At 33.4% G+C, this 25615-nt stretch overlaps 2 protein-coding genes and 1 pseudogene across 2 annotated transcripts in view; 2 read left to right on the top strand and 1 right to left on the bottom strand.

Moving 5' to 3' along the window:
* Window positions 1–25615, top strand: part of LOC125835590 (protein TIFY 10A-like) — a 713864-nt gene that overhangs the window by 363512 nt on the left and 324737 nt on the right. The window lies entirely within an intron of this gene.
* LOC125835602 (aspartyl protease family protein 2-like) lies at window positions 1705–3085 on the bottom strand. The gene is made up of 2 exons (XM_049514718.1): window positions 2351–3085; window positions 1705–2142 (listed from the first exon to the last, which is right to left on the bottom strand). The coding sequence occupies exons 1-2, from the start codon at window positions 3083–3085 to the stop codon at window positions 1705–1707; spliced, it is 1173 nt and encodes a 390-aa protein (XP_049370675.1).
* Window positions 18867–24144, top strand: LOC125835601 (protein HESO1-like; annotated as a pseudogene).

The following is a 25615-nucleotide window of genomic DNA, read 5'->3' as shown; positions in this document are numbered from 1 at the left end:
ACTCAATCCTTCTTTTTGCCTATTCAAGTTCATAATAGGAAATTCTTTCGTGCCTTTTTACAAGAGACACATCTTCTTGATTTGTATTATTCTTTATGTTTCTCAATTTTAACACCACATATCCAACAACGTGAGGAGTGATCCATTCCCTAACAAAATATATAACCCTATAAGAACTCTTGTTCTTCTTGAGTTGTTTGTTGATTTGGTTAGTGTTGTTTTATGTTAAACGGGAAGTCACTATAGAGTGCATCATCGGACACGAAAGATTGACTTGTTACATTTGTGAAAGGGCCACCAGTGGGAATTCCTCCACTAAGTTTATTGAATGAGAAGTTAAGGTATTTGAGATACACAAGAACTTTTTTATCACCCTGGATGACGCACACTGCTTTAAATAAAGCGCAGTGAATAATGCTAGCATAGATAGGAGCCTATCTCCAGTAGGCATCAGAGTAGATCTCCACTAAACAAAGAAAAAGAAAGGGGGTGCGGATCACTTCTAATGACTTTGCAATTTTAGCACTAAGATTGTTATAGCACAAATCTAAGAATTTTAGTGCAAACATTTTGCGAATCTAATTTATTATGTTCTAGAGAAAGATTAATCAATATTACTCGATACATGAGTTCTATGAGATATTGAAGGCTCCCAAGCTTTCCGGTAATCTTGAATTCATCCTGTTGTAAGCTAGATTAAAATACCTTAAAACTCACGGTGGCACGGAACCAAAAAATTGATTTCCTTACAAGTCTAATAATGCATCTACATTCTTTAAATTAAGATAACATCAGGTATGATTAGGTAAAGTTCTTGAAGGTTCAGCATGCCTAGCCACTCCTAAAAAATCACTGGTATATCGGACTTGTATGATTCCTCAAATTAGACAACCATAATCTAGAAGGTCCGATTCCTACCTGAAAGTGGCTCCTTACCTCGGCTCAGTACATTTTGTGTAGCCAACAACATATTGAATGGCCAGTGTCACATTTTTTCAACTGGGAATTTGTGTAAATAATCCAGGACTTTGTGATACCATATGTTTTAGAATGCGTATGGAACCTTCGTGTTCTGTTTGTTTATGGCTTTGTGACAGTTGGTCGCTTTTCATTTTACTCGGTAATCATCTTTTTTGTCAATTAAGAAGACGCTTCATTGATAATCCAAAGGAGAACAAAGGCAATGGTGATCGAGAGGCCAACAAAATGTAACAAATATATCGGACTGTTTCTGTGATTGCTCAATTCTATGACCAAACAGGGGACCCTGAAATACAGTTGCATGTGGTCTAGAAGCTGGGGTACGAGTTCGACATAAGCTTGACCAAGAACACGTCATTCTTTCTAGTGTCTTCTTGCAATCGTCTTTTCTAGGGTCTTCCATATTTGAGTAATAACAACATTGGTGTCTTGTGCATTTGTGCTCGATTACAGATGAGCCAAATTCAGACGGGTTTCCCCATTTTTAGTTGTGTGAATCAACAATACTATTCAAAAAAAGATGACAATAAACTCGTAATAGGGGAATTGTAGTAGCTTAATTGGTTGGCTACTCTGAACTTTCACCTTGGTGTTGAGGGTTCAATTACCCACGTTGTAATCCCTTTCCCCATTTTGCCTTGCAAAAAAATAAAGAATAAAAAAAAATAGTAGATTTGGGTACAACTTTAGATTGCAAAATATAGCAATTTTGTAGTTAATCAATTAACTACATGCATCTAATTCAAAAGACAAAGTTTCTGTTGCTGTATCAAAAGTTAATCCTATACCTTGGAGTTGATAACTTCCTATAATTGCGAGGGGTTGGTCCCATTTCGTAAAAGCCATACAGAATAGCCCCCTCTCATGAACCACGACTCGTTTTTGTTCTAGTAACAACAAATTTTCTGGGTTTTGTTGACCGAAGTACATCTTCACAACGGGGAAAGTTGGTACCACACCTGGATCCACCATATAGCAAGTGTCAAAATTTCCAAGTGGAGCATCATACACAGGAATATTTACTTCCTTTCTGAATGTATCACGGAATACTGTATAAAAATCTTGAGGGAAACTGGTGACAGTTACTCCTGTATCCACGAAGCAACTACCGGTCATGTCATTTCCAAAATTCCGCGACAGTGATGGGAACCATGGGACTTCCTTATTGTTAATAAAAACTTTAAAAAGGTTGATGAAATAATATGTAGGCAATCTGGAACTTGGTAATAGTCTTGCTGATGTTTTTTTTCTTAAATGGTGTTGTGTGGAAGCTAATTGTAGATGTTTTTGTGGAGTAAAACTCCGGTAGACATAAGGCCATTATATCCGCCTTAAATTGCGATTGTAAAGAATATCCACCTACATTTACTCTTCGTCCGAGGCCAGCAATTCCAGAAAATTCACGACTAAAAGCTGATCCACTCGTTTGATCTCTGCCACATCCAAAAAGAATGCTTACCTGATTTTGGTCTAAAACAAAAGTAATCACATCTTTTGCAATCCAACCTCTTGTTCTTGATCCATCCCCGTATTTGTAATCATAGATACACGTATTACCTTGCGGAATACAGTCAATAACCTTGGACTTGAATACACAATTTCTACTTTCTGCAACACAATCGAGTTTTCGATATGTTTTTGACTTAAATAAATCATATAAAGGTTCAGTTTTTTGTTCATAACACTTATTTTCTGCACATGGCCCACATTGCCACCAAACTAAATCACTGCCTGTGTCTATTAGCAAGTGCCTTGTAGTTTGTTGATCAGTACCAAGAATAAAAGATGCTACATACTCACCATCTGCGAATTGTAGACTTGTTGTTTTCGGAACATTTCCGTTGTCCCTTTTACTCTTATGTGCTCCTTGTGGCCTTGTCCGAGTTCCATTCTCACCAATCATGTTACTGTTCTCGAGAATCATAGCCAAATTCTTCGCTCTAGCTTGAGAACGAGCAAGCCTATTTTCAAGTAATGAGTCATAGTCTTTGAACTTTGACTTTTCAAATAAACCGCGATTGTAAAGTGCAAAAGTATAGGATGGCATTGGAGGATCTGGAATCTTAGTTGGATCAATAGACATAAATCTTTTTCTAGCTTCCATGATGTAACTTGAGTTAAGTGGTGAAAAAGATTTTTCATTGCCCAAAACTACTAGCAAATATGACAAAATAATTGGAATCACTAGGTGAATATGGAAGAACTTCTCCATTGGTATTAGGAATTATTTTTCTAATTCTTTGATTTGCTTTGAGATATGTCTACCACTTCTTGCACTTATATATATATTATACTGGTAGGTGTTGATATGTAAATTCAATTCTCTTTGACCAACAACAAAAAGGATAAAAAAGGAGTTAATCTGTAAATTCAATTTTTCCCATAGTAGATTTTCTTGCCATAACTGCAAAAAGGATCAAAATTTGACTCCAATTTATTCTTTGCTTTGAGATATGTCTACCACTTCTTGCACTTAAATTGAGACCATGAATTGTTGGCAAAGGGATTGATATGCTGGGCTGGCCTTGCCAAACGTGATTTGAACTACTTTCATACGCGCGCATATATATATATATACTACCTTAAAAGCATGAACTTCTAAATTGAATGTTAAATTACTATAATGCCCCCAATTAAAAATATTTAATTTATTTAATTTATTAATTTAATTATTTGTATTATATTAAAAGTAGATACCCTTTCATATTAAAGAGTTGTGATTTTTTCAAAGAGTTGTGACTTTTCCAAAGGGTTGTGACTTTTTTGACGGGTTTTGACATTTTCGATGAGTTGTGACTTTTCTGAGGGGTTGTGATTTTTTCAAAGGGTTGTGACTTTTCCAAAGGGTTGTGACTTTTTTGACGGGTTTTGACATTTTCGATGAGTTGTGACTTTTCTGAGGGGTTGTGATTTTTTCAAAGGGTTGTGACTTTTCCAAAGGGTTGTGCCTTTTCCGATGAGTTGTGACTTTTGCAAAAAATTGTGACTTTTTTGATGAGCAGTGACTTTTTCTAAAGGTTGTAACTTTTCTGATAAGGCACAATTAGCACCTATTCATACTACTATTTGGTAGCTATAAATAGAGGAGCTTCCTCTCACTTTTAAACTATGTTTTTTTTTAAAATTTTTTTACTCTTGTTCTTCTTAAAAAGTCTCAAAGTTATTTGCATAAGTTGATTAAGTTCAAAAGTTCAACAAAATTCGAGGTACCACATTAGAAAGAGTTGGTGAACAAATTGTAGCAAATCATTCATAAATTTCCACTCATATTTTTTCTTACGATTTTCATGAGTTAACAATGACGAAAAGTTGTGGGAAAGACAATAATAATAAACAAATATGAAAAAAGTCACATGATTTGGGTAAGATATTTCTTCTTTATTTTTTTATTTTTTTTTTACCCTCAATTGAAGGAGTTTCTTTCTAATTTTGCTAAAACAACGGACATCAATATAGTCTATTGAATCATTAAATTTGATGTTAATTTCACTATTTAAAAAATAGATTTTCACTTTTACTTATAATATGATAATATAGTCATGACAAGAATTATGTTTTAATAGATATGTAAGTAAAAATGAACGGAGAAAGTAAAGTGTTGGTAGCAAAAGATTTTAATCAAATGAAACGCTATAGTGAATATAGCATGATTAAATATTTTCGTCTTCCTTCTTCATTGACTATGTATTGTTCCATATATTTTTTCTTTTAATATTTATATTGAGTATGGAATTTTTTAGGTATGAATTTCCTGGTTTTTTTTTTTTTTTTGGTTCATTTTAATTTGAGAAAATGTTATGTCACAAGATACACTCCTTGCAAGCTATATAAAAATAGATAAGAAAATAGTGATTGATCATAAAATAATCTTAAATCAAATTAAAGATTCTATAAACAATACTATAAATTTTATTCATCTATTAATTTTTATTATTTAAAAAGTTTAATATTATATATCATGATACAACTTCTATAAGATACTAGATACTTTCATTAGACAACAACTATATGATATGTATGCGGCAGAAAAAAGGAGAAGATCACCACAATTCTACAAAGATAAGGTAGAAACTTAAAGAAATGAAATATTTTTCACCAAAGGTAGTGTTGTTCATATATTAAAATTAAATTATGCTACTGAAATATATATGTATAACTAAAACAAAGAATTGGTCAAGCTAAATATTGACATACACTCAAACCTCAATTTAAACATCATTCGTTATAACAATAAAGTACTTTTTTTAATTGTAGAATTACCTCTCTATGATAGTCTTACTTAAATGGTGTCCATCATTTATGTTCATAACCTCAAGAGGAAAGACTATTGGTGACATATTTTGTATTGATATTTTTCTTAAAATTTTATTGGTTAGATTTGTTTACAAAATTGAGTGAAGCAAAAAATAATACTACTAAAGAAATATGACGTTCTCCCCATATTTAAACTTCGGATGTATTTTAAAATGTTTCAATGATATCTGGTCATTTTGATCTCAAAATACAAGTAACTCTATGACTATTTGTATTAATCATTTAAAGCACTTGTCCTATGTTCTTTAAATTATACTCCCTCCGTCCCATTTTATGTGGCAATATTTGACCTGACACGGAGTTTAAGAAATAATGAAGACTTTGAAATGTTTACCAAATTACCCTTTAAAAAGTAGACTCTTTTTTCTCTCTCCTCATAAATGTATTGGAGTATTATTTTAAGATTAAGTGGGACCAACAAGGATAAAAGAGGAATTGTACCTTTATAAACTTACCATATAAGGAAATGTAACATTCTTTTTGGGACTGACCAAAAAGGAAATGGTGCCACATAAAATGGGACAGAGGGAGTAATTATTTACTAAAAAAAACTTTAATATAGTAATATTAATTCTATTTTACAACATTGTATACTATATATACGATACACACGTGCAACGCACGTGCCGTGAAACTAGTACTACTTTAAAAGTATGAACTCCCTAACTTGAATGTTAAATTACTATAATACCCCAAACTTAAAACACCCATTATAGTAAATATGTTGTATTTTTATATTATATTTATTTGTTTGTTCTATATCATATTAAAAGCTGACACCTTTTAATATTGATGGGTAGTGACTTTTCCGAAGGGTTGTAACTTTTTGATAGAATTGTGACTTTTTCGATGAGTTATGACATTTCCAAAAAGTTGTAACTTTTCTGAAGGATTGTGAGTTATCTGATAAGGCACAATAAACACCTTTTCACATTGAAGGGTTGTGACATTTCCAAAGAGTTATAACTTTTTTGAAGAGTTGTGACCTTTTTGAAGGGTTGTGACTTTCTATAGGGTTGCGACTTTTCCGAAGAGTTGTGACTTTTCTGAAGGTTGTGACATTTCCAAACAGTTATGACTTTTCCGATGAGTTGTGACCTTTTTGAAGTGTTGTGACTTTTCTAAAGGGTTGTGACACTTTTTTTAAAACAATAAGAATTTTTTTATGCACTATCCTTTCTTGGCTATAAAAAGAGGGGTTTTCTCAAATTTTTAAACTTTTTTTTTTTTGAAGTTTTTCATTGTTCTTATTCTTAGAACATCCAATTTAGTATATCATCTATATTTTATATATTTACTTATTTATTTATGTTATATTATATTATATTATATTAAAAGAAGACACCATTTCACATTGAATGGTTACGACTTTTCCAAAGAGTTTTGATTTTTCCGATGAGTTGTGACATTTTCAAATGGTTGTGACTTTTATGATAGAAACAATATGCACATTCTCATACTACCCTTTGTTAACTATATATGAAGGGGTTTCTTCACATTTTTAAACTATGATTTTTTTATGTTTTTTATTCTTCTATTCTTAAAAACTCACGTTTGATTTTCAGACGTTGACAATCTCAAAGTTCAATGAAATTTAAACATTCCCTAACATGAATGATAATTAATATAATACTCAAACTAAAAATATCAAATTTAGTATATCTTTTATATTTTACATCAATATTTATTTATATTATATTATATTAAAAGTAAGAATTCCAACAATACAATAATAACAAATTAATGCACTAGGGGGGAGGGAGAAGAAAGCATATTTTAGAGGATGTGTAACTAAAATATTTTAAAAGTGACTAACTTTTAGTAGTAATCATAAGAAAGCTTACATCCACTATTCATAGGAACTTATACTTTATCATTCATTTTATAATTGTTTACATAATATTTTAATTTAATAATATTCACATTATTATTAATGTAATGCATGGTTTGATATTCACGTGCAACACACGTGCGTCAAAACTAGTATATATATATATATATATATATATATATATATATATATATAGTAGATTTGAACTACAAATAATATATTTTCTTACATTAAAATGATATGGACTTTGACCAACACTTAAAATATGTTATCTGGAAAGGAAAGAATAGTAGATTTTCAAAGGAGTTAAATTATGTATATTCATTCTCTTTGAACAATTACAAAATGAATTATATTCCCTATAAAAACAATCAATATGTTATAAAATAAGTATTAATGCTAAGATAACAAGAAAGATTAATGAGAGAATAGTAGGTAAAATATTTTATATTCACTTTTTCTGCTTCTCTCTTTTCTACAAAATGAGGGGTATATATATGTGTATATACTTGGACATCAAGTGTAATACATGGATATCTATTTGCCATGTATATACTTTGGTCACCAAGTATATCATATGGTTAATTAGTATACAACACTTAACATATTGTGTGTATATTTATCTTCCAACACATAATATCTTAATGTGCATCCATTTTACAACACTCCCCCATGGATGTTCATATAAAAGAAAAATAATAGTGAAAGAAACTGTAGTAATACGTATTATTTGCTGCCTTATTAAAAATCTTACCAAGAAAATCTAGTGGGATAAAACCTTGGTTAAGGAAAAAAAGTGCAGCGCGTATTTACTCCTCCTGATCAAAACATCACTTAATATTTTGAATATGACACATTACGATCTTATTTCTCTGCTTCTCAAAGGTTGAAGTTGGTAATGCCTTGGTGAATATATCTTCTAAATTATCACTAAAACGAATTTGTTGAACATCTATTTCACCCTTCGTTTGAAGATCGTGAGTGAAAAAGAATTTAGGTGAAATATCTTTTGTTCATATCTTTTGTTCTATCTCCTTTGATGTATTCTCCTCTTAGTTGAACTATACTTTCATGACCCAAAGTACACCCTAGATGTGACATGGTGTATAAGACCCCGAGACGCCCTACACAAGCCAATTGACATACATGCAATACAACATATTAGACAAGAGGAAAATAATCTCATTTAATGAAGGAATTTGACATAAAAGTAGAAGTCTAAACGTAGTCTTAACAAGTCATTCTAATATGCCAAGAAGTGGTCGGGACGTAACCGTACACCACGTACAACATCCGGAAAACTAAAGACATAAGAAAGCAAGATAAAAGTGACATTGTCCTCGGAACATGAGGACTCACAAACTCTTCTAACTTCAAGTGATCAAGAACCTAGCGACGAGGAGGATAAGGGAGATCGTCGGATCCTATTTTAGTGAAACAATGTAGGAACAAGTATGCATTAGTACATAGAATGTACCAATTATGAGGGATATACATAAAACGTAAAACATGATCATAAGAGGACGTAATCAAAAACATGATATGCATGACCAAGCTAAACATAGAAAGCCATTTCCAAAGAACAATCGTAAATCATGAACATGGTTAATATATCTTAAAACATAAGGAAAACTTCATAAAAACCTTTGAAAGTAACTTTTGTGGGGTATTAGCTTTAACTGGCAATAAACCGTGTGAGTTATACCATTGAATTTGATATAACTCCCACATCGAGAAAGGAGTGTCTACTTGTCAAGGTAGAACTTCGCATCATGATTCATATGATATTTGTGGATCCACTAGCTAGGTCATTTAAAATAATCCTATGGGGCACATAGTTTAGAACTAAAGTTGCTACTAGAGACTACCCTAATTGAGCCTTCACCTCAAGTTTTCTCTTTGCTAAGTTAAATCCCAAGTCATATTAGTAAACATGTCATCATACATGGAAAAGAACAATTCAAAAAATGATACAAGCTTAAAACATCATAGAGTAGCTCATTAAATCTTGAATCAAGCATGTGTGAGTTTGGATTTTGTCTTTAATTTCTTTTGTTCTGCAACTGTTAACCAAGACTAGTCTCTAATGCAATAAGAATAGGGATGGGATACCTCAATACTCATATATTTAGAGCCTTTGCTTTAGTTAATGTTTTTGTAGAAAATGTTACATAATTGACGCTAGCCATTTGGGGATACTGTAAATGGTACTATAGATCAATTCAATATCATTATAGATCCTGTTTGAGAGTTCTTTTTATCCAATTGGAGCTTAAAATGATTTCTTGTGATTGACCAATTTTTCAAGTTTCATTCGGGATGGTAAGTCTTACATAATCATTTCAAGCCCAAATTATAGAATATTGGAGTTCCTAGGCAAGGTATCTTAGTTATTTACATTCTTTGTCACATAAGCTATTCTTGATTTCCAAATGTAGGGAACTTAAATTATTTAACAATCTTTATCATCTTATTCTTGAAAACGCTTTTAAAGGAATCTAATTTACTTATGGTGGTCCTAAAGTGACAGTAGAATAGAGCTTGGATTTAACAATCTTTATCATCTATTACATGAATGTTATAGAAAGTAAATTTTATTTGCTTAGATTCTCTAGTAGCTTCCTTTAAACGTGCATGATAGTAATGTTATTTTGGAAGGCTGAAAATCAGATGTAATTCTTTCTATCCTTTTATCGGTGTAGTCTAATATATGGCGTTCCCTTTGTAGTGTTCTCTGTTATTCAGAGCCTTCAAAGTAATTTTTCCCCTCCCTATCACTTTCGGTGAAGAGACATTATTCTTGAGAGATTTTTAAGAAATAACTAAATACACGATGTAGTAATTTGGACATCATATAGCAGTTGGTACGTTCCAAGAATAAATCAAATAATGACAATGGTGATAATGATTTGAGATTTTTGGTATTACGAACTTGTTTTGGATATGATTTTGTACATTTATAAGACTGTCTCATCATTAACAAGGAGGATTTGGCATCAAGTGTGAGTTTTTTTTTAATGAATTCTTTGATTTTATGTTCTCTGTTAGATTTTTTTTTATTCTCATCAAGTGATGCTAATAGACACTCATTTTGTTCCTCATGAAAGATTATAGGTGATATTTTTGCACATTAATCTAATTTTTCAATGGATAAATCTTGGATTGGAATGCCAAGAAACACATTGGAGTATTTTCTTCGTTTGAATCAATTTCTAGATTTTGCATTTAACAATGGAGCTGTAGGAGATAAATGAAGATGTCCATGTCCTAAATGTGGTTTCGGAAAGTGGAAAACTAGAAATATAGTGTTTTGACATTTTATCAACAAGCCCCATAGAATTGTCACTTGGGTTATGCATGGAGAAATGAATGTCTTGCCTAATTCGAGAAACATAGAGACCACTCTGACTACACCACCTGTTCAAAATCCAATAGAATTATTGGTTATTGAAACATTCAGGGGCTTAAGGCATGAGGGTGTTGACGTAGGTCCATCACCAATGGTGGAAGAAGAAGAAACATTACATGATACACCTGCTTTAAATAAGAATGATTTATTTGAGTTGCTTAAAGATAGAAGTTTAGAATGGTATGAAGGCTCCAAGTACTAAAAGTTGGAATTTTTGTTAAAGCTTTAGCGCGTCAAGTGTTTGTCTGGATGAAGTTACAAGGGAATGATTATGATCCTAGATCTACTTAGGGATGCATTTAAATTTGAAAAGATCCATGGTTCTTTTTATGAGACAAAGAAAACCATCAATAAGTTGCGTCTTGATGATTATATCAAAATAGATACTTGTCCAAATGATTGCATGTTTTATTGGGAAGATGATGTTAATGCCCAGAGGCGGACCCACATGTAAAGGTGGGGGTGCACGTGCACCTGCTAACTTCAGAAAAAAATCATGTATTTATAAGTATATCTATTCTGAAAAACTAGAAGAAACTAAAATATAACAAGAGTGCCCTCATAAAAAGTATAAAACACAGTTAGTATTGTTGATACAAGCGTACGTGATCACCCATGCGACCGCGGTTCGATTCAAGCATAAACCACATTTTATTTCTTTTATCAACTCATAATATTGGTGCACCCGTAGTATTAAAATTCTAGGTTTGCCTCTGTTAATGCCCATACATATAAGTATTGTAAGACTTGTCGATGGAAGCCCGAGAAAAAGAGAAATGCAGATCATACACATACCAGAAGTAAGAAGCAAAAGAAAAAATCTGCAAATTTTTTGCAATACTTTCCATTAAAACCAAGATTACAAAGATTGTTCATGTGTTCTAAGATTGTAGAGCATATGAGATGGCATGCAGAGGATGATAACAAATATGGAACCCTACGACTTCCTAGAGTTGGTGAGGAATGGAAGAAGTTTGATACAAATTTTCCTAAATTTTCTTGTGATCCTCGAAATGTCCGATTAGGCCTAGTTAGTGATGGTTTCAATCCTTCTGGGACAATGAGTACTAGTTATATAATTTTGCATGTGATTTTGATTCCGTTCAACCTTCTTCCTTGGTTGTATATGAAGCAACCAAATTTCATCCTCTAAATGATTATTCCAAGTCCACGTGCACCACGAAATAACATATATGTATACCTCCAACCCCTTATAAAGGAGTTGAATGAGTTGTGGAGTGATGGTGTCGACACTTTTGACTCATCAAAGGATGAATTGTTTAGAATGCTAGCAGTTCTTATGTGAACAGTTTGCAACATTCCTGGACTTGATTGCTTCTATGTGTCACGCCCCAAGGTACACCCTAGGAGTAACAGGGCGTATAAGACCCCAAGAGGCCCTACACAATCCACTTAGCATGCGTAACATATATTATAGAAATATCGAGAGATTTAAAATAATATTTCATATTAAAAGAGTTTACAAAATGAAGAGGAAGTCTAGATAGTCTCAACAGCCCTCTATTACATCAAGAGTGATCGGGACGTAACCCTGACATTACGTACAATATCTGAAAGTAAAACTGAAAGCGATAAAGTTCCTATCCTCTAAACATGAGGACTCACCACTACTAAGGGCGATCAAGGTGACTCCTAGCCACATGGATGAGAAACTGTAACTTCGGACCCTACATTGGAGAAAACAATGAGGCAAGAGTATGAGTTAGTACAAATATGTACCAAGTATGATAACAATGCATAGAGATATAAATCATGCTAAAAAGGACCTTTTCATGTTCATGCAAAGACCAAGTTAAAACAATAAAAAAAGGGTTAGAAAACATCATAATAGTCATGGTCAAATGCAAGTAAAACTTCTCTTTTGAACATTTGGAAAAATACTTCTTTAAGCAACATTAGTTCATCTTTAGTGTGGTAATTAGCCTTAACTAACTTAGAGATCATGTGAGATATAACATGGAATCCGGTGTCTGCCCCACACCGAAAAAGGGTGTTCTCACTTGCAAAGGCAAGAACATTAACTTCTAGATTTTGTGGATCCACTAGCTATTGTCTATCTAAGATAATCATGTCTATCTAACACAATGATCCTATGGTTGCACATAGGTAAGGGATAAAAGGATTGCTACTAGAAATCCGACCTCAAGCTACGGGAGAGCTTCCATTTCAATGTCCTCCAGTGCTAAGCATAAATCCCAAGGAATAGTGATAATTCTTTAATTGACTTATATTTCATGGAAGGCACTTCAAATCACCAATCCAAGTTAACTTTCTATAGAATAGCTCCTAAACTTTATTCTAAGTTAGTTAAGAAAACCTTTCAACTCTTAAGAATCCTTATGTGAGAAAATCCTTTCACATGCATGTATTGAGTATTATGTGAGAAATTCTTTCACATCAACAACAACAACATATAAGCTTTCCTCTCAAAGCATCTTACATCATTTTCATCACTTTGATAAAGAACATGCATAGATTCATAAAACTTCTTCTTTCATGGCTAAAAGCCCACATTATCATCATAGCATAGAAAACATGGGGCATGCATGGGTTCATGAGGATTCATCTTAAAATAATGAAATTATCTCAATTCATGCTTAATACTGCATAAAACAATCCAATAAATCAATATTGAAAGGAATCCATAACATAGAAGAAAACCCTAACTTCAAAATTGAGGAATTTAGGAACTCTATGGATCCCTTATGAAGACTATCATACCTTAGTACTCAAAGCCCATAAGCTAGTGTGAAAAATTGTTCCCTTTAGAAGTCTCTAGTGTGAAAAATTGTTCTTTAATTGTGAAAACTAGTGATACTAGTTTATGTAATCTATGGTATGGACATTTGACTGTTAAAGGGCTGAAGTTGTTGGGTCAAAAGAATATGGTTGTTGGGCTGCCTAAAATTGATGGTCTTAATTTCTGAGAAGGGTGTGTCTAAGTGAACCAAAGTAAAGTCTCATTTCCCGTAAGCAAGGCTTGGAGGGATTCAAGTTGTCTTGAATTTATGGACACTGATGTTTGTAGTCCCATGAGTATCGAATCCTTAGGGAGAAGTCGATATTTTTTGTTATTTACCGATGATTATGCCAAATGAGTTGGGTTTATTTCTTGAAGTTCAAATCTGAAAGTTTTGAGAATTTTAAGGAATTCAAGACATTAGTAGAGAAGCAGAGTGTATGCTCTTTAAAGGCTCTCCGTTCGAATAGAGGTGGTGAATTTACTTCTAAAGAATTTGATGATTTTTGTGCGAAAAATGATATTCACAAGGAGTTGACAGCACCACGTACGCCGGAGCAAAATGGAGTGGCCGAACGAAAGAATCAAATTGTGGTGGAAATGGCTTGAAGCATGATGGAAGAAGCAGAACTTCCAAAGAAATTTTGGGCAGAAGTAGTAGCAACAACAATGTATCTTCTCAATATCTCACCAACAAAGGCAGTCATGAATCGAACCCCTTATGACACCTAGAAGGGCAGAAAGCCATGGCTAAGCCATCTAAATTTTTTTGGTTGTTTAGCATATGTTTTGGATACTTCTCCATCTCCTTGCAAACTTGATGTGAAAGAAAAAAAATGCATTTTTGTGGGCTATAGTCCTCAATCCAAAGCATATAAGTTGTATAACCCGATGAGTGACAAAGTTATCATAAGCAGGGATGTTAGATTCAATGAAATAGGTAATTGGGCTTGGAATGAAAGAAATATTTCAGCATAAAAAAATTCCTTAATTCCTAATGATGCACCCAAGTCACATGTAGCTGAACATTTGTCTCTAGTAACATCTGAAATTGTTGAAGAATCTTCAGCAGAGCCAAGTCCACTAAGAAGATCAACAAGTGACAAAAAAACAAATCTGAGATACTCTAATAACATAGATACTTCTTTTCAATTTTCTCTTCTTGTTTAGATTCTATATATTATGGAGAAGGCTTTGAAAAACAAGATGGCAGCAATGATTGAAGAGATGAACGATGTCGAAAAGAATGAAACATGGAAATTGGTTAACTTACCAGATGGTAAGAATGTCATTTGCCTGAAATGGCTATATCGCACAAAGTACAATGCATATGGATCTATTTAGAAGCACAAAGCTCGACTTGTTGCAAAAGGATATGCACAACAGCAAGGAGTTGATTTTGATGAAACATTCTCTCCCGTAGCACGCTTTGAAACAGTGAGAACTCTCTTAGCTCTTGCTGCTCAACTCTCTTGGCCAGTTTACAAATTTGATGTCAAGTCTGCCTTATGAAATGGAGACTTGGAGGAAGTAGTTTATGTTGTTCAACCTGAAGGTTTTGTTGTGAGCGGACAAGAAAGTAATGTGTATAGGCTGAAAAGGCCTATATAGGCAAAAGCAAGCCCCGCGAGCATGGTTTAGCAAGATCAACTTTTATCTCCACAAGAATGGATTTGAAGCAAAAATTAGCCAACTCTCTATGTAAAGATGCGAGGTAAAACTGATTTCTTGGTGATGTGCCTTTATGTAGATGATATTATTTATATGGGATTTTGTGAATCTCTTATTGCTGAATCTAAGTCTTTCATGACGAAATATTTTGAAATGACAGACTTAGGATTTTTGCACTATTTTCTTGGTCTTGAGATTAACCAAAGTTTAGATGGTATTTTTGTCTCGCAAAGAAAATATGCAACTGATCTTCTTAGGAGATTTAACATGTTGGGTTGTAAGATAGCTTATACACCTATGAATGTAAATGAGAAGCTCATATATGATGATGGTACAGATTTGACGGATGCTCATTGCTTTAGAAGTATAGTCGGTGATCTGAATTATTTGTTGCACACACGGCCCGACATAGCATTTCCTATTAGCACGGTTTCCATATTCATGCATAACCCAAAAAAGCATCATTTTGGGGCAGTAAAGCAGATTTTATGATATGTTGCCGGAACTAATGATTTATGAATTTGGTATTCTAAAATATCAGATTTTAGATTGTTTGGTTTCATTGATAGTGATTGGGCAGGTTGTCTGGATGATAGAAAACGTACTTCCGCATATGCATTCTCTCTTGGTTCAGTTGTTATATCTTGAGTTTAAAGAAGAAAGAAATTGTGGCCTTGTCGTCATCCGAAGTAGAATATATTGTTGTCACTGCATCATCTTGTCAAGCGGTTTGGCTAAAGAGATTGCTTGCTGATGTATTTCAGGAGCAAGCTGCTGGAACCAAGATTTTATGTGACAACAAAGCAACAATTGCAATGACGAAAAATCCGGCATTTCACAACCGGACAAAGCATATTGATATTCGGTACTATTGCATCCGAGATCTGGTAGCAAGTGTAAGTATTATGTTGAAGCATTGTGGTACAAATGAGAAAGTTGCTGACATTCTAACCAAAGCACTTTCAGTTGGAAAAGATGAGTACTTCAGATTAAAGATGGGAATGAAAAGCTTTGAAGCAAGGGAGAGTGTTGATTAGTGCTTCAAAATAGTCGATTTGGTTCCTAGTTTTTAGCTAGTAAAAAAGTAACGTTGTTCAGTTATTTAGCATTAAGTTGTTTGCTGTTTTCTAGTTGATAGGGTGGAGTTAGCGGGCATGTTTATAAACTCTCTTTTTAGTTGCTTATTTTTAGATGATATTAGTTAGTTGAAGGCCTACATAACAGGCCATTACTGTACCTGTTCTGTTGCAATCAAAGGACTTCACAAAATCTCTTTTCTCTGCTTCTGCGTTCTTTTCAATCACAAACATTCCTGTAACTACTCATGTTCTTAAGTGTACATGGAATGTATAGGCACATACATATAAGTAGTTTTTAGCTTTATGTATTTACTAAGGTGATTTCAATATCATTAACATATATTTCTCCATGTCAATTTATGTTCTTTCCTAGTTTTTTACCAAGCCAAAATGACAAGATTAGTAGGCTCTTCTCAAATGGAAAGAGCCATCAGTCATGTCAACCAAAATAAGTCATTCCATTCTAAACAACATCCTAAGATAAGTTATTCATTCTCACTTAAAAAAACCAACATCCTAAGATAAGTATTATGTTGACATGAGAAACTTCTTCTGTTATTTTTTTTATCCACGAATGTGATTTGAATGTTACTGCAGACAGATGCAGTATGTCTTCCTTTTCCATAAAATAAAAATAACAGATGCAACAGATGTCTGAAAGTAAAAAAGAAAATATTTTGGTGTAGAAATAATGGCATTATAGAATTTATCAAAGTAGAGAAAAAGAAATGTATTACTGCTTGTTTATTTGTGGCATTGATTTTGTGTGTATAGGAAAAAAAATGAGCTAACTTTGAGCCAAAGTACCATGGACAAGTTTCAAATTTCGCCAAATGATGTTGTTGGTAAGATTTTAGAAAAAGAACGCTCTGCAAGGGTTAGATATTTGTGATTAGGAGTCGTCCCCAGTAAAGTTTTTAAATAAGTAAGACCTCATTTTAGTGGTGCAAGTGCTTCAAGTAGTGAAGGCTCATGTTCGTTCCAATGGCAAGAGAACTACAATCAAATGATTAGGCGACTTGGGAGATATAATAAGAAATGCCTGCCAGATATCCTCATTTTTCTAGGCTTCATATACTTTCCTTTACATTTTGTTCGAGGATGAACATGGTTTTAGTCGTGGATAATGTAATGACCCAGAGGTCATTTTTGGAAAATTTTGTAATATTATCATTCTACCCCTCCCAATATCGATCTAGAGTCATTTCTGATTGTGTTTTGAAAGTTGGTTTCGAACTTTGAGTGGAAGTTGTGAATTTGAAAGCTTTTGGGTTTTGAAATGCTAAAGTTTTTAAAAAGTGGTCTTCGGTTTCTTTTGGAGTTTCGAGTGTCGAAAAAGAATTACATCTATTCCATCAATCCCGGAGGGTGGAAATTGGTCTACAGAAGTTGTCGGTTTTAGATACGTAGTTTTTTTGAGAATTTGAGGTCCTAAGTTGGAAATCTTTAAGATTTTAGTCTTTGGATTGACTTTGGTCAACATTCAAGGTTCGTATGCTCGGATAAGAATTCCAAGAGTGCTATTGTATTTGGAGGATTATTTTAAGCCTAAGTGAGGTCTTGATTACTTTAGAAGTTTCTAGCTTGTTCTTGCTTATCAGGCGTTATGATTAGTTCTTGTAACTTTTTTTTATGTGGGTCAAGAATACCTCACATTCGTGGTTTGATGGTTTCATTGAGTCTTTAACATCGAGTATAGTCATTTTGCATATATAGTTTGTGTGTGCGGGGTTCCAAACAAATCCCAAGGGTCCTTTCGATGATTTTTTAGTTGGCAGTGTTTTCTTGTGTCTGTAGATCCCACATTCGCGAAGGGGTCTTCACGATCGTGATGGTTGCATTAGCGAAGACCTTCTTGCAATCGCCAAGGGTCCCCCTGGCCAGTCCCTCGCTTTTGCGAAGGGCTATTCACTTTTGCTCGCGATGGTCCCAATTTTTGAGGGGTTCACTTTTGTGAATCCTAAGTTGCTTTTGTGACATCATAGACCCTTTTTGCTTGACATTTTTAGGATCTTACCAATTTTTCCCCATTTTGAGCTTTGTAAAACTCTTGGAGGTGATTTTGAAGAGATTTTTTGTGCTAGATAATTTGGGTAAGCCTATGTGATCCTAAAACTTCATTTCCCTTTTATTATTTATGGATTTTAACATCAAAACTTGAGATTATTATTGACATATGGCAAGGTGTTTCAAGAACTTGACTTCTTTAGTAAAATAGAGATTGTTAACTGAATTTTGAATCCTTTTTCAAAATAGTTTTCGCCAAGGAGTTCCAAATGCTTTGGGTAACATTTTCAAGTAAAGATTGTTTGATTCAAACCTCAATTTTGGAATTGAGTTTTTTCAGTTTATTTTACCAATTTTTAAAAATGTATAAATTGGGAGTTGTTATTTCCGATATATTATTGTAATTACTTGATTGAATTAGATTGTGAGGCTTTGGATATTGTTTAGCAGGGGAAGACTCAAGTCTTGGATCGACTTTGATTGAATTAAGGCAAGTGATTTCTAAACCTTGTAAAACTTGTAGAATTCTTGTATTTTCCCTTCATTGAGTGTGTTGGGGAGTAATGGGAATAAGGTGTTGGGTTCGTTGGTTCCACTTGTTAAATCGTAATAAAAAAAGGAGATTAATGAAAAAGGCAATGTGTTGGTCATAGTACTTTGTGAATTGTCTTGTTGTGGACCCAAATTGTTGATTGATTAAAAGCCTTGAGGGAATTGTTGTGGCCTTGAATTGGGTGAATTGTTGTCTCTTCCTTATGGTGCAAAATTGCTTATTTGCATTAATTGTGTACCATGATGAGACATGTGATGATTATGCCGAAGGGAAATGATTCTGGCAAGCGATATGGTATAAAGCTGAAGGTAAATGGTTCCGGCTAGTAATATGATACAAAGCCAAAGGGAAATGGTTCCGGCTAATGATATGATATAAAGTGAAAGGGAAATGGTTTCGGCTAGTGACATGGTATAAAACCGATGAGAAATGGTTCTGGCTACTAATATTGTGCTGATGGGAAATGGTTCCGACAAGTGTTTTGGTTATCATGATTTGATGCATTTGATACTTGTACTTGATCTACTTGATACTTGTGATTGACATACTTGATACTTGTGATTGATCTACTTGATACTTGTGATTGACATACTTTATACTTGTGGGTTGTTGAACTGTTATTATTGAACAATGATTGTTGAGCCTTGTGAACTATGTATTAATTGTAGAACTACTAGGTTGGACTGATTTCTATGCAGGTTAAAGTATGAGGAGGTTCGGTTGGGATGAAAGGGGTACTTGATTTCTATCTACTTTTGCTTTGATTAGTAAGTTGCTTGATGCGTGTCGTGTTTTTTGGTACTCACTCCTTGCTTCCACACTTGTGTAGGTTCCAAGCACGGATCTGCGTGATCTTCTACTTCTCCTATTTTTGAGCCTTGTCAAAGGACTTTAAGAGGTAGCTGCTTGTCATCCCAACGGGCCCTCTTGTTGCTTTTACTTTATGTTTTGTTCTATTAAAGAAATGAAGACTTTGAGACTTGTATTATCTTTCAATTATTTATTTAATACATTATTGCCTTGTACACATGATAACCAAATTTTGGGGTTATATTAGAATGAATAAATTTGCTGCTCTTATGTTAATCATTCTTTAGTTTCCTTAGTTCTTTCGTTTTGTTAGGTCGAGACTGACTTGTCTTTGTGAGAATACACAAGTGACATCACATCCATTTTTGGGTCGTGAAAGCTACTCTAAGGCTTTAGAAGTGATAAACGCTCAACTGTGTCTCATATGTCTGACAATAAGCGGTCATATGCAAAATAATTACCCAACTTAGGAGGTTGGGGTCAAACCACAAGGATTGGTATATGGTACTTTTCTTATGTTGATTTCACCACTCAAACGTGATATCAAATTGATTTTTCAACAAATATGTATATATGAAAAATGAGGGGTTTTATCTAACAGTTGAAATTTCATCAAGATTAAACAAATAAATAGGGAATAAACACAAATAAGATCTAAACAATTTGGAAAAGACTAGGGGTTTGTATATTGTGATTGGGGTTTCAACCCGAATAGGAAATTATAAACTGAACAACATTGATTGATACATGGATAGAGTTTGGTCTAGGCTACATTCGATATTCTTCTGAACTATGAAGAGTATGTCCCTTAGATTCTTCCGAACTTCAAGACCTTTCCAAGCAAAACATCAACCATTGCGTGAGTAGATAGCCTAGTCCTAGCTCATATTATTAAATATGAAACCACTAGGATTATACATCCCTTCATGCTTTGATTGTTTGTTTGGGACTATCTGAATCCTCTGTATATATTTACTCTATTTATACCTTCATTTTAATACTTCAAGGTTTAGTATGTTTAGTTTATTACATTTGTGGATTTTCGTGCTTTTAAATGTGGGCACGTTTCTGGTGTTCATCCAATAACAACTGCCAAGGTGCCTTTTCTGAAAGTTGTTGATTATGATACGAGAATTGAGTGCGATATATCAGTAGAAACAGGGATGGAGTTTCAAAGTCGAAGTTAATACACATGATTTGTTCACTCGATGAAAAGTTTCAGAAGCTGAGTCTTTTGGTAAAATTCTGCAATCTCTTGTATGTTTGGAATATGCAGAGTTGTTTAATAGTTTGGAAGTCTTCTTATTTGATTCTTGGATGCATTGTAGCAGTGCAAGAGGGCAATATATCTTAACACAATTACCTGTGTTCCAAGGATAACCATTATATCACTTCCTGTAGCTTCACTTGAAGTACATTATCAAATAGAAAATTTCCATCATATGCCCCATGAGATAAAAAATACAACGGTAGTAAAAGGAATTTCACAAGTTAAGACCATGCCTTGTATTTTTGGAAGTCAAAAAGACAATGGAAGTGGAACATTAAAGAGAAGCAAAAAAAAAAAAAAAAAGAAACAAAAGGAACCAATGGGCATTATTGGTAGCATAAAACAAAATTTCACTTTTTTTTTTCTTGAAGGAGAATTTGTAGATGTTTGCTTTTAGTTACGGCAGTAGGTTTTAGCAAAATAAATTGTCTAGTTTAAGATAAATTTGAAATTTGAATTTTAGTTAGGTTATTTTAGTTGTGAAGTTGTTTTAGGATTTTTAAATTTTAAATTATGCAGATTATGTATTTTATGTTGGCTTTTTAAATCCCCTAATGCTTAATAAAATCAGTGAAATCTCAAAGTCATTCAATCCATTGAGAGACATTTCAATCCATTCTTTTTAATGCCCCGTTTTAAAAAAAAACACCAACAGTGGTATCAAGAGCTTCATCTATCTTACAGTATCTGTAAAATCTTCCAAAGAACAACCATAGAGTTTTTAACCTCTAAGGGCTACCTTCTTAACCCAAAAGGGCTATCTTTTTAACCCTCCAATGCTATCCATTTTAGCCCATCAAGGCTACAAATTTCAATCCGTACTTTTTTCAACGCACATGCATTTCTAAATCAATTTTTAACCAAAAAAAATGGCAAGCAAAAATCTCTCTTTGAATGCCCGAAAATTTTTTATAGAAGAAAACTAACAAATTTTGTCTGTGAGAATAAAACCATATTTTGAAATCGATGTGATATATGATATTGTGATGGAAGAAAAACCCTAACAACCTCTCCTTGCAAATCCTACAAAAGTTCATATTAAAGCACTTTCAAATAAAGTAGTACACAAGACAATGTCACGGAAAAGTATTTTGAAGCACAAAATCAAAAGAAGAAGAAAAAGAAGAAGTTTGGCGAGTTCAAAAACAATGAAAAGAATCCAACATCAACTACTAAAGTAGAAATTCAGGAGGTACATTTTTTGAATTGCAGTAGCTAAACCAAAGAATAAGTGTTGAAGTTTTCTTTTAGTTATTATAGTAGTTCTTTGCAAAATAAATTGTCTAGTTTAGATAAATTAAAATTTTGAATGTTAGTTGGGTTTATTTAGTTGTTAAGATATTTTAGGATTTGTAAAATTTTTAATAATTGAGATTATGTATTTTATATTGGCTGTTTAATGCCCCAAATGCTTAATAAAAATATTGAAAGCTACTGAAAGTCATTTCAATCCATTCTTTTTGTTGCTCCATTTTTTTAAGAAACACCAACAAAATTTCAAATTGAACTCGGAAGGTGCATCAATTAGAACATATATTGAAAAACAAAACAAGATAAGAGATATATAATTTATTTTAATTATTTTTAAAAGTATTTTTGAATTTCATCTTAACTTGTAAAACATGTAAACATCACTGAATCCTAGTTATTCCAAAAATTAGGGAAGTATAAAGTTTTAATGTTCATAAGTTGTTTTTAGAGAAGAAGATACATGGTAAATTTATGTATGTGTTGATAGATATCAACTGTTTTTGCTGATGAAAGCACATAATATTAATTAATAGTTCAAGAGACAAAATCATTATCCGTCATACTTTTTGTTGCTTTTCATTTGCAGGTATGAACCAAGTACGTACAAGTTATTTCTCTGTTTCCATCTTACTCTTTGTTTCTTGATTACATATTATGGAACTTGAATGTACAAGAGGGTGCTTTACAAACATTACTATTGCTCTTGATGACTTCTTACTGAATTTAACCCTTTTTGTCAATAAAAACATTATTGATTGCTGAAAAAAATTTAAAAAATTTATATTTTCTTAGGAAGGCCATAGCTTATTAACTTCTTCTGAATGCTTTTTTTGCTTATTTTGGTTTTAGTTTTATTTGAGCCCTTTCTAGAGTGCTATAAATGCAGTTGTTTAGTTAATAATTTGTTTTTGTATTTCATTTCAAGTCATGTGAACTTCACAGACATGAAATCCTCCAATACTGCCGCCGTTTTCTGCCATATTGGAAAGGATGTACTAATTTTAGTACCAGTAAAGAGTGTTGTGAAGTACTGTAGTATGAAATAAAAATTCCCAGGAATTAGTATCATGATAGAAATTCTTCTTCTGAAGAAATATATAGGACCCTAAGCATAAAAAATGGACATGTACAAATAATCTTCAATTTGAGTGATACACACTCAATTATTTTTTCTTATACATAACTTGGCATATTTTGTTTTAGAACCTTTATCTTTACTTTAGATTTTTCATGAGAGTTTTTGTAATGAGTAGCTTGGTAATTTTTCTTGGTTTGTAAATGTTCTAGATGGCTCTGATCCAGATGCGGTGGCAAAGTTATTGTATACGTTTGTGAACTATGGCAAGAGAAACAAAAAGAGTCGATGGCTGAGTTTCTAGTTACGCTATTAGTCAAGGTACTGTGAATTTAGTAAATCGATATCATCTTAAAGAGACTCCGAGTTCCTAACAAACATCCAATTTTCTGGCTTATCGTAGTCTCAATTCGTTGCAGTTATTGTTGATTGAGAAGTTATGGGCCAAAGGACTATGTGCAAGTACCTAAGAAAGCATCGTGGCTATTTAAAACATGGTACTCCTAAGTTTGCTCAATCAGTGTAGTTATCTTTCATTTACTAATGTACTTTAGGCTAAGCAATCTTTGAAGTGTTGTATTAACGACTTATCCATGATCTTTATAGGTTGAGGATTTCAGCGATTTGTCTCAAAATGTGGCACATGGGCTGTTGGGAAAGGAGAAGTGAAACACATATACAATTGTATCCAGCGTACTAGCGAATACATTTCTACTTTTATGGATGTCTATGTCGAAATACCCACATTAAAATATTAGCTGTTTTGCCATGCTACTCTCTTTAAAAAGGGTTCTGAGACAAGGAACATTATAGAAGATGGAAATACAACCACTCTTCCTTGTAGATATATCAAGAAGGAGGATCAAAGTAAAGAAGGGCAAAAAGGAAGTCAGTCAACTATACATTTTGGGCCTATCACGACAAAAAGAAAATGATCTACCGAAGATTGGAAAGGATTGAAATCAGTGAGCTGTAGACAGTCAAAAGGAAATGGTCTACTAATGGTTGGGAAAGAGTACGTTTAGTGAGTTGGGGACATCCCAAGGAGGATGGTGGACCACCTAACAATCCCTAGTCAATAGGAAAATGGTGTACCAAAGGTTGGGGAAAAACATCTTTAGCGAATTGGTAATAGTGCATCATCAGACTCTAACTTGACAAAAAGGAAATGATCAGAAGAAACACCAGGTGGAACTTCTTCTTTTGCTCAATGGTTGGGAAAATCAGACACAAGAAGTTAATCCAAAAGAAAGCATAACAATAAATATGCACCTAAGGCTAAGTGGTAAAAAAATGTAGACACGAGGTTGGGGAGGAAGCTAAATGAACTATTTTCTTTTGAATGAAGTAGGTTGGGCGTATCTAGTTGAATAATTTGCAAAAACTTTTACATTTTTGCTAGAACATACATAGTATGTCATATGAGCAAGACAACGTACCCCTCGCCGTCCGCTAGTTTTTGTACTGGTTTGTTAGGACATTTTGTACAAATCAACTTAGCAATGACCTAAAAAGATGGAATATTCACTACTCAATGTATATTTGGTTCTATATACCGTATGAATATGAAGGAATTGAAGGAAAACTGGATTCTCGAGAAGTGTAATGATCGGGTTGGTCATTTTTGGAAAGTTTTTGTAAATTCACAATTTTTCCCTTCCCAAATTTTGACCTAAAGTTATTATTGATTTTGTTTTGAAAGTTGGTTTCAAACTTTAAGTAAAGAGTTGAGAATTTTGTAAGTTATATTTTTGAAAGGCTAAGTTGCTTATAAGTTGATTTCGGTATTTTTTTTAGAGTTTCGACTGTCGAAATGGAATTCTATTGATTCCATCTATCCCAGAATGTGGAATATGGTCTACGAGAGTTGTTGGTTTCAGATTCGGAGTCATTTTGGGGATTTGAGGTCCTAAATTGGAAATTGTTGATAATTTACTCTTTGCGTAGACGTTGGCCAATATTTGGGGTTCAGATGCTCGGATATGAACTTTGAGAGTTCTGTTGGATTTGGGGGATGATTTTAGGCCTATGTGAGGTCTTGGTTTATGTTTTGTAGATTCCGAGTTTGTTTTGGTATTTTTGGTGTTATGTTCATTCCTTGTGACTTTCACGGATGTCGAGCCAAGAAGACGTAAGATATGTGTTTCGACCGGTCCATTGAGTGTGGAACATCGAGTATAGTTGATTTTCATATTTGGTTTGTATGTATGAGGTTTCGAACGAATCCCGAGTGTACTTTCGATGTTCTAAGGGTGTGTTTGGTATGAAGGAAAACATTTTCCGAAAAGTGTTTTTCAATTTCTCATGTTTGGTTGGGTTAAATGTTTTGGAAAATGTTTTCCAAATCAACTCATTTTCCTCAAATTTAAGGAAAATGATTTCCCTTCAAAACTTAAGGAAAACATTTTCCAAAACTCTCTTCCAATTTCAAATTACAATTATAGTTTTGTTGAAAAAATTAATTTATTTTGTTCCTACCCTCAAATCTGCCCCCCAACCAAACCCTCCCCCCCTCCCCCAAAAATAATAATTTTAAAGTTTGTTTTTAAATTCAATTTTTTTACCCCACCCTCACCCCTACCCCCACCCCTACCCCCACCCCC

The sequence above is a fragment of the Solanum verrucosum genome, unplaced genomic scaffold (assembly GCF_900185275.1).
Source record: "Solanum verrucosum unplaced genomic scaffold, falcon-dt-bn FXZP01000040.1, whole genome shotgun sequence".
In the NCBI taxonomy this organism is placed as follows: Eukaryota; Viridiplantae; Streptophyta; class Magnoliopsida; order Solanales; family Solanaceae; genus Solanum; species Solanum verrucosum.
The sequence above is the reverse complement of the archived record's forward strand: the minus strand, read 5'-3'. Positions and strand labels throughout refer to the sequence as shown.

Excerpts from the sequence above, each read along its gene's own strand:
- LOC125835602 (XM_049514718.1), bottom strand. The coding sequence starts at position 3,085 with ATGGAAGCTAGAAAAAGATTTATGTCTATTGATCCAACTAAGATTCCA. Across the intron at positions 2,143-2,350 it reads TTGCTGGCCTCGGACGAAGA|GAAGTCCCATGGTTCCCATC; the intron begins GTAAATGTAGGT and ends ATTAACAATAAG.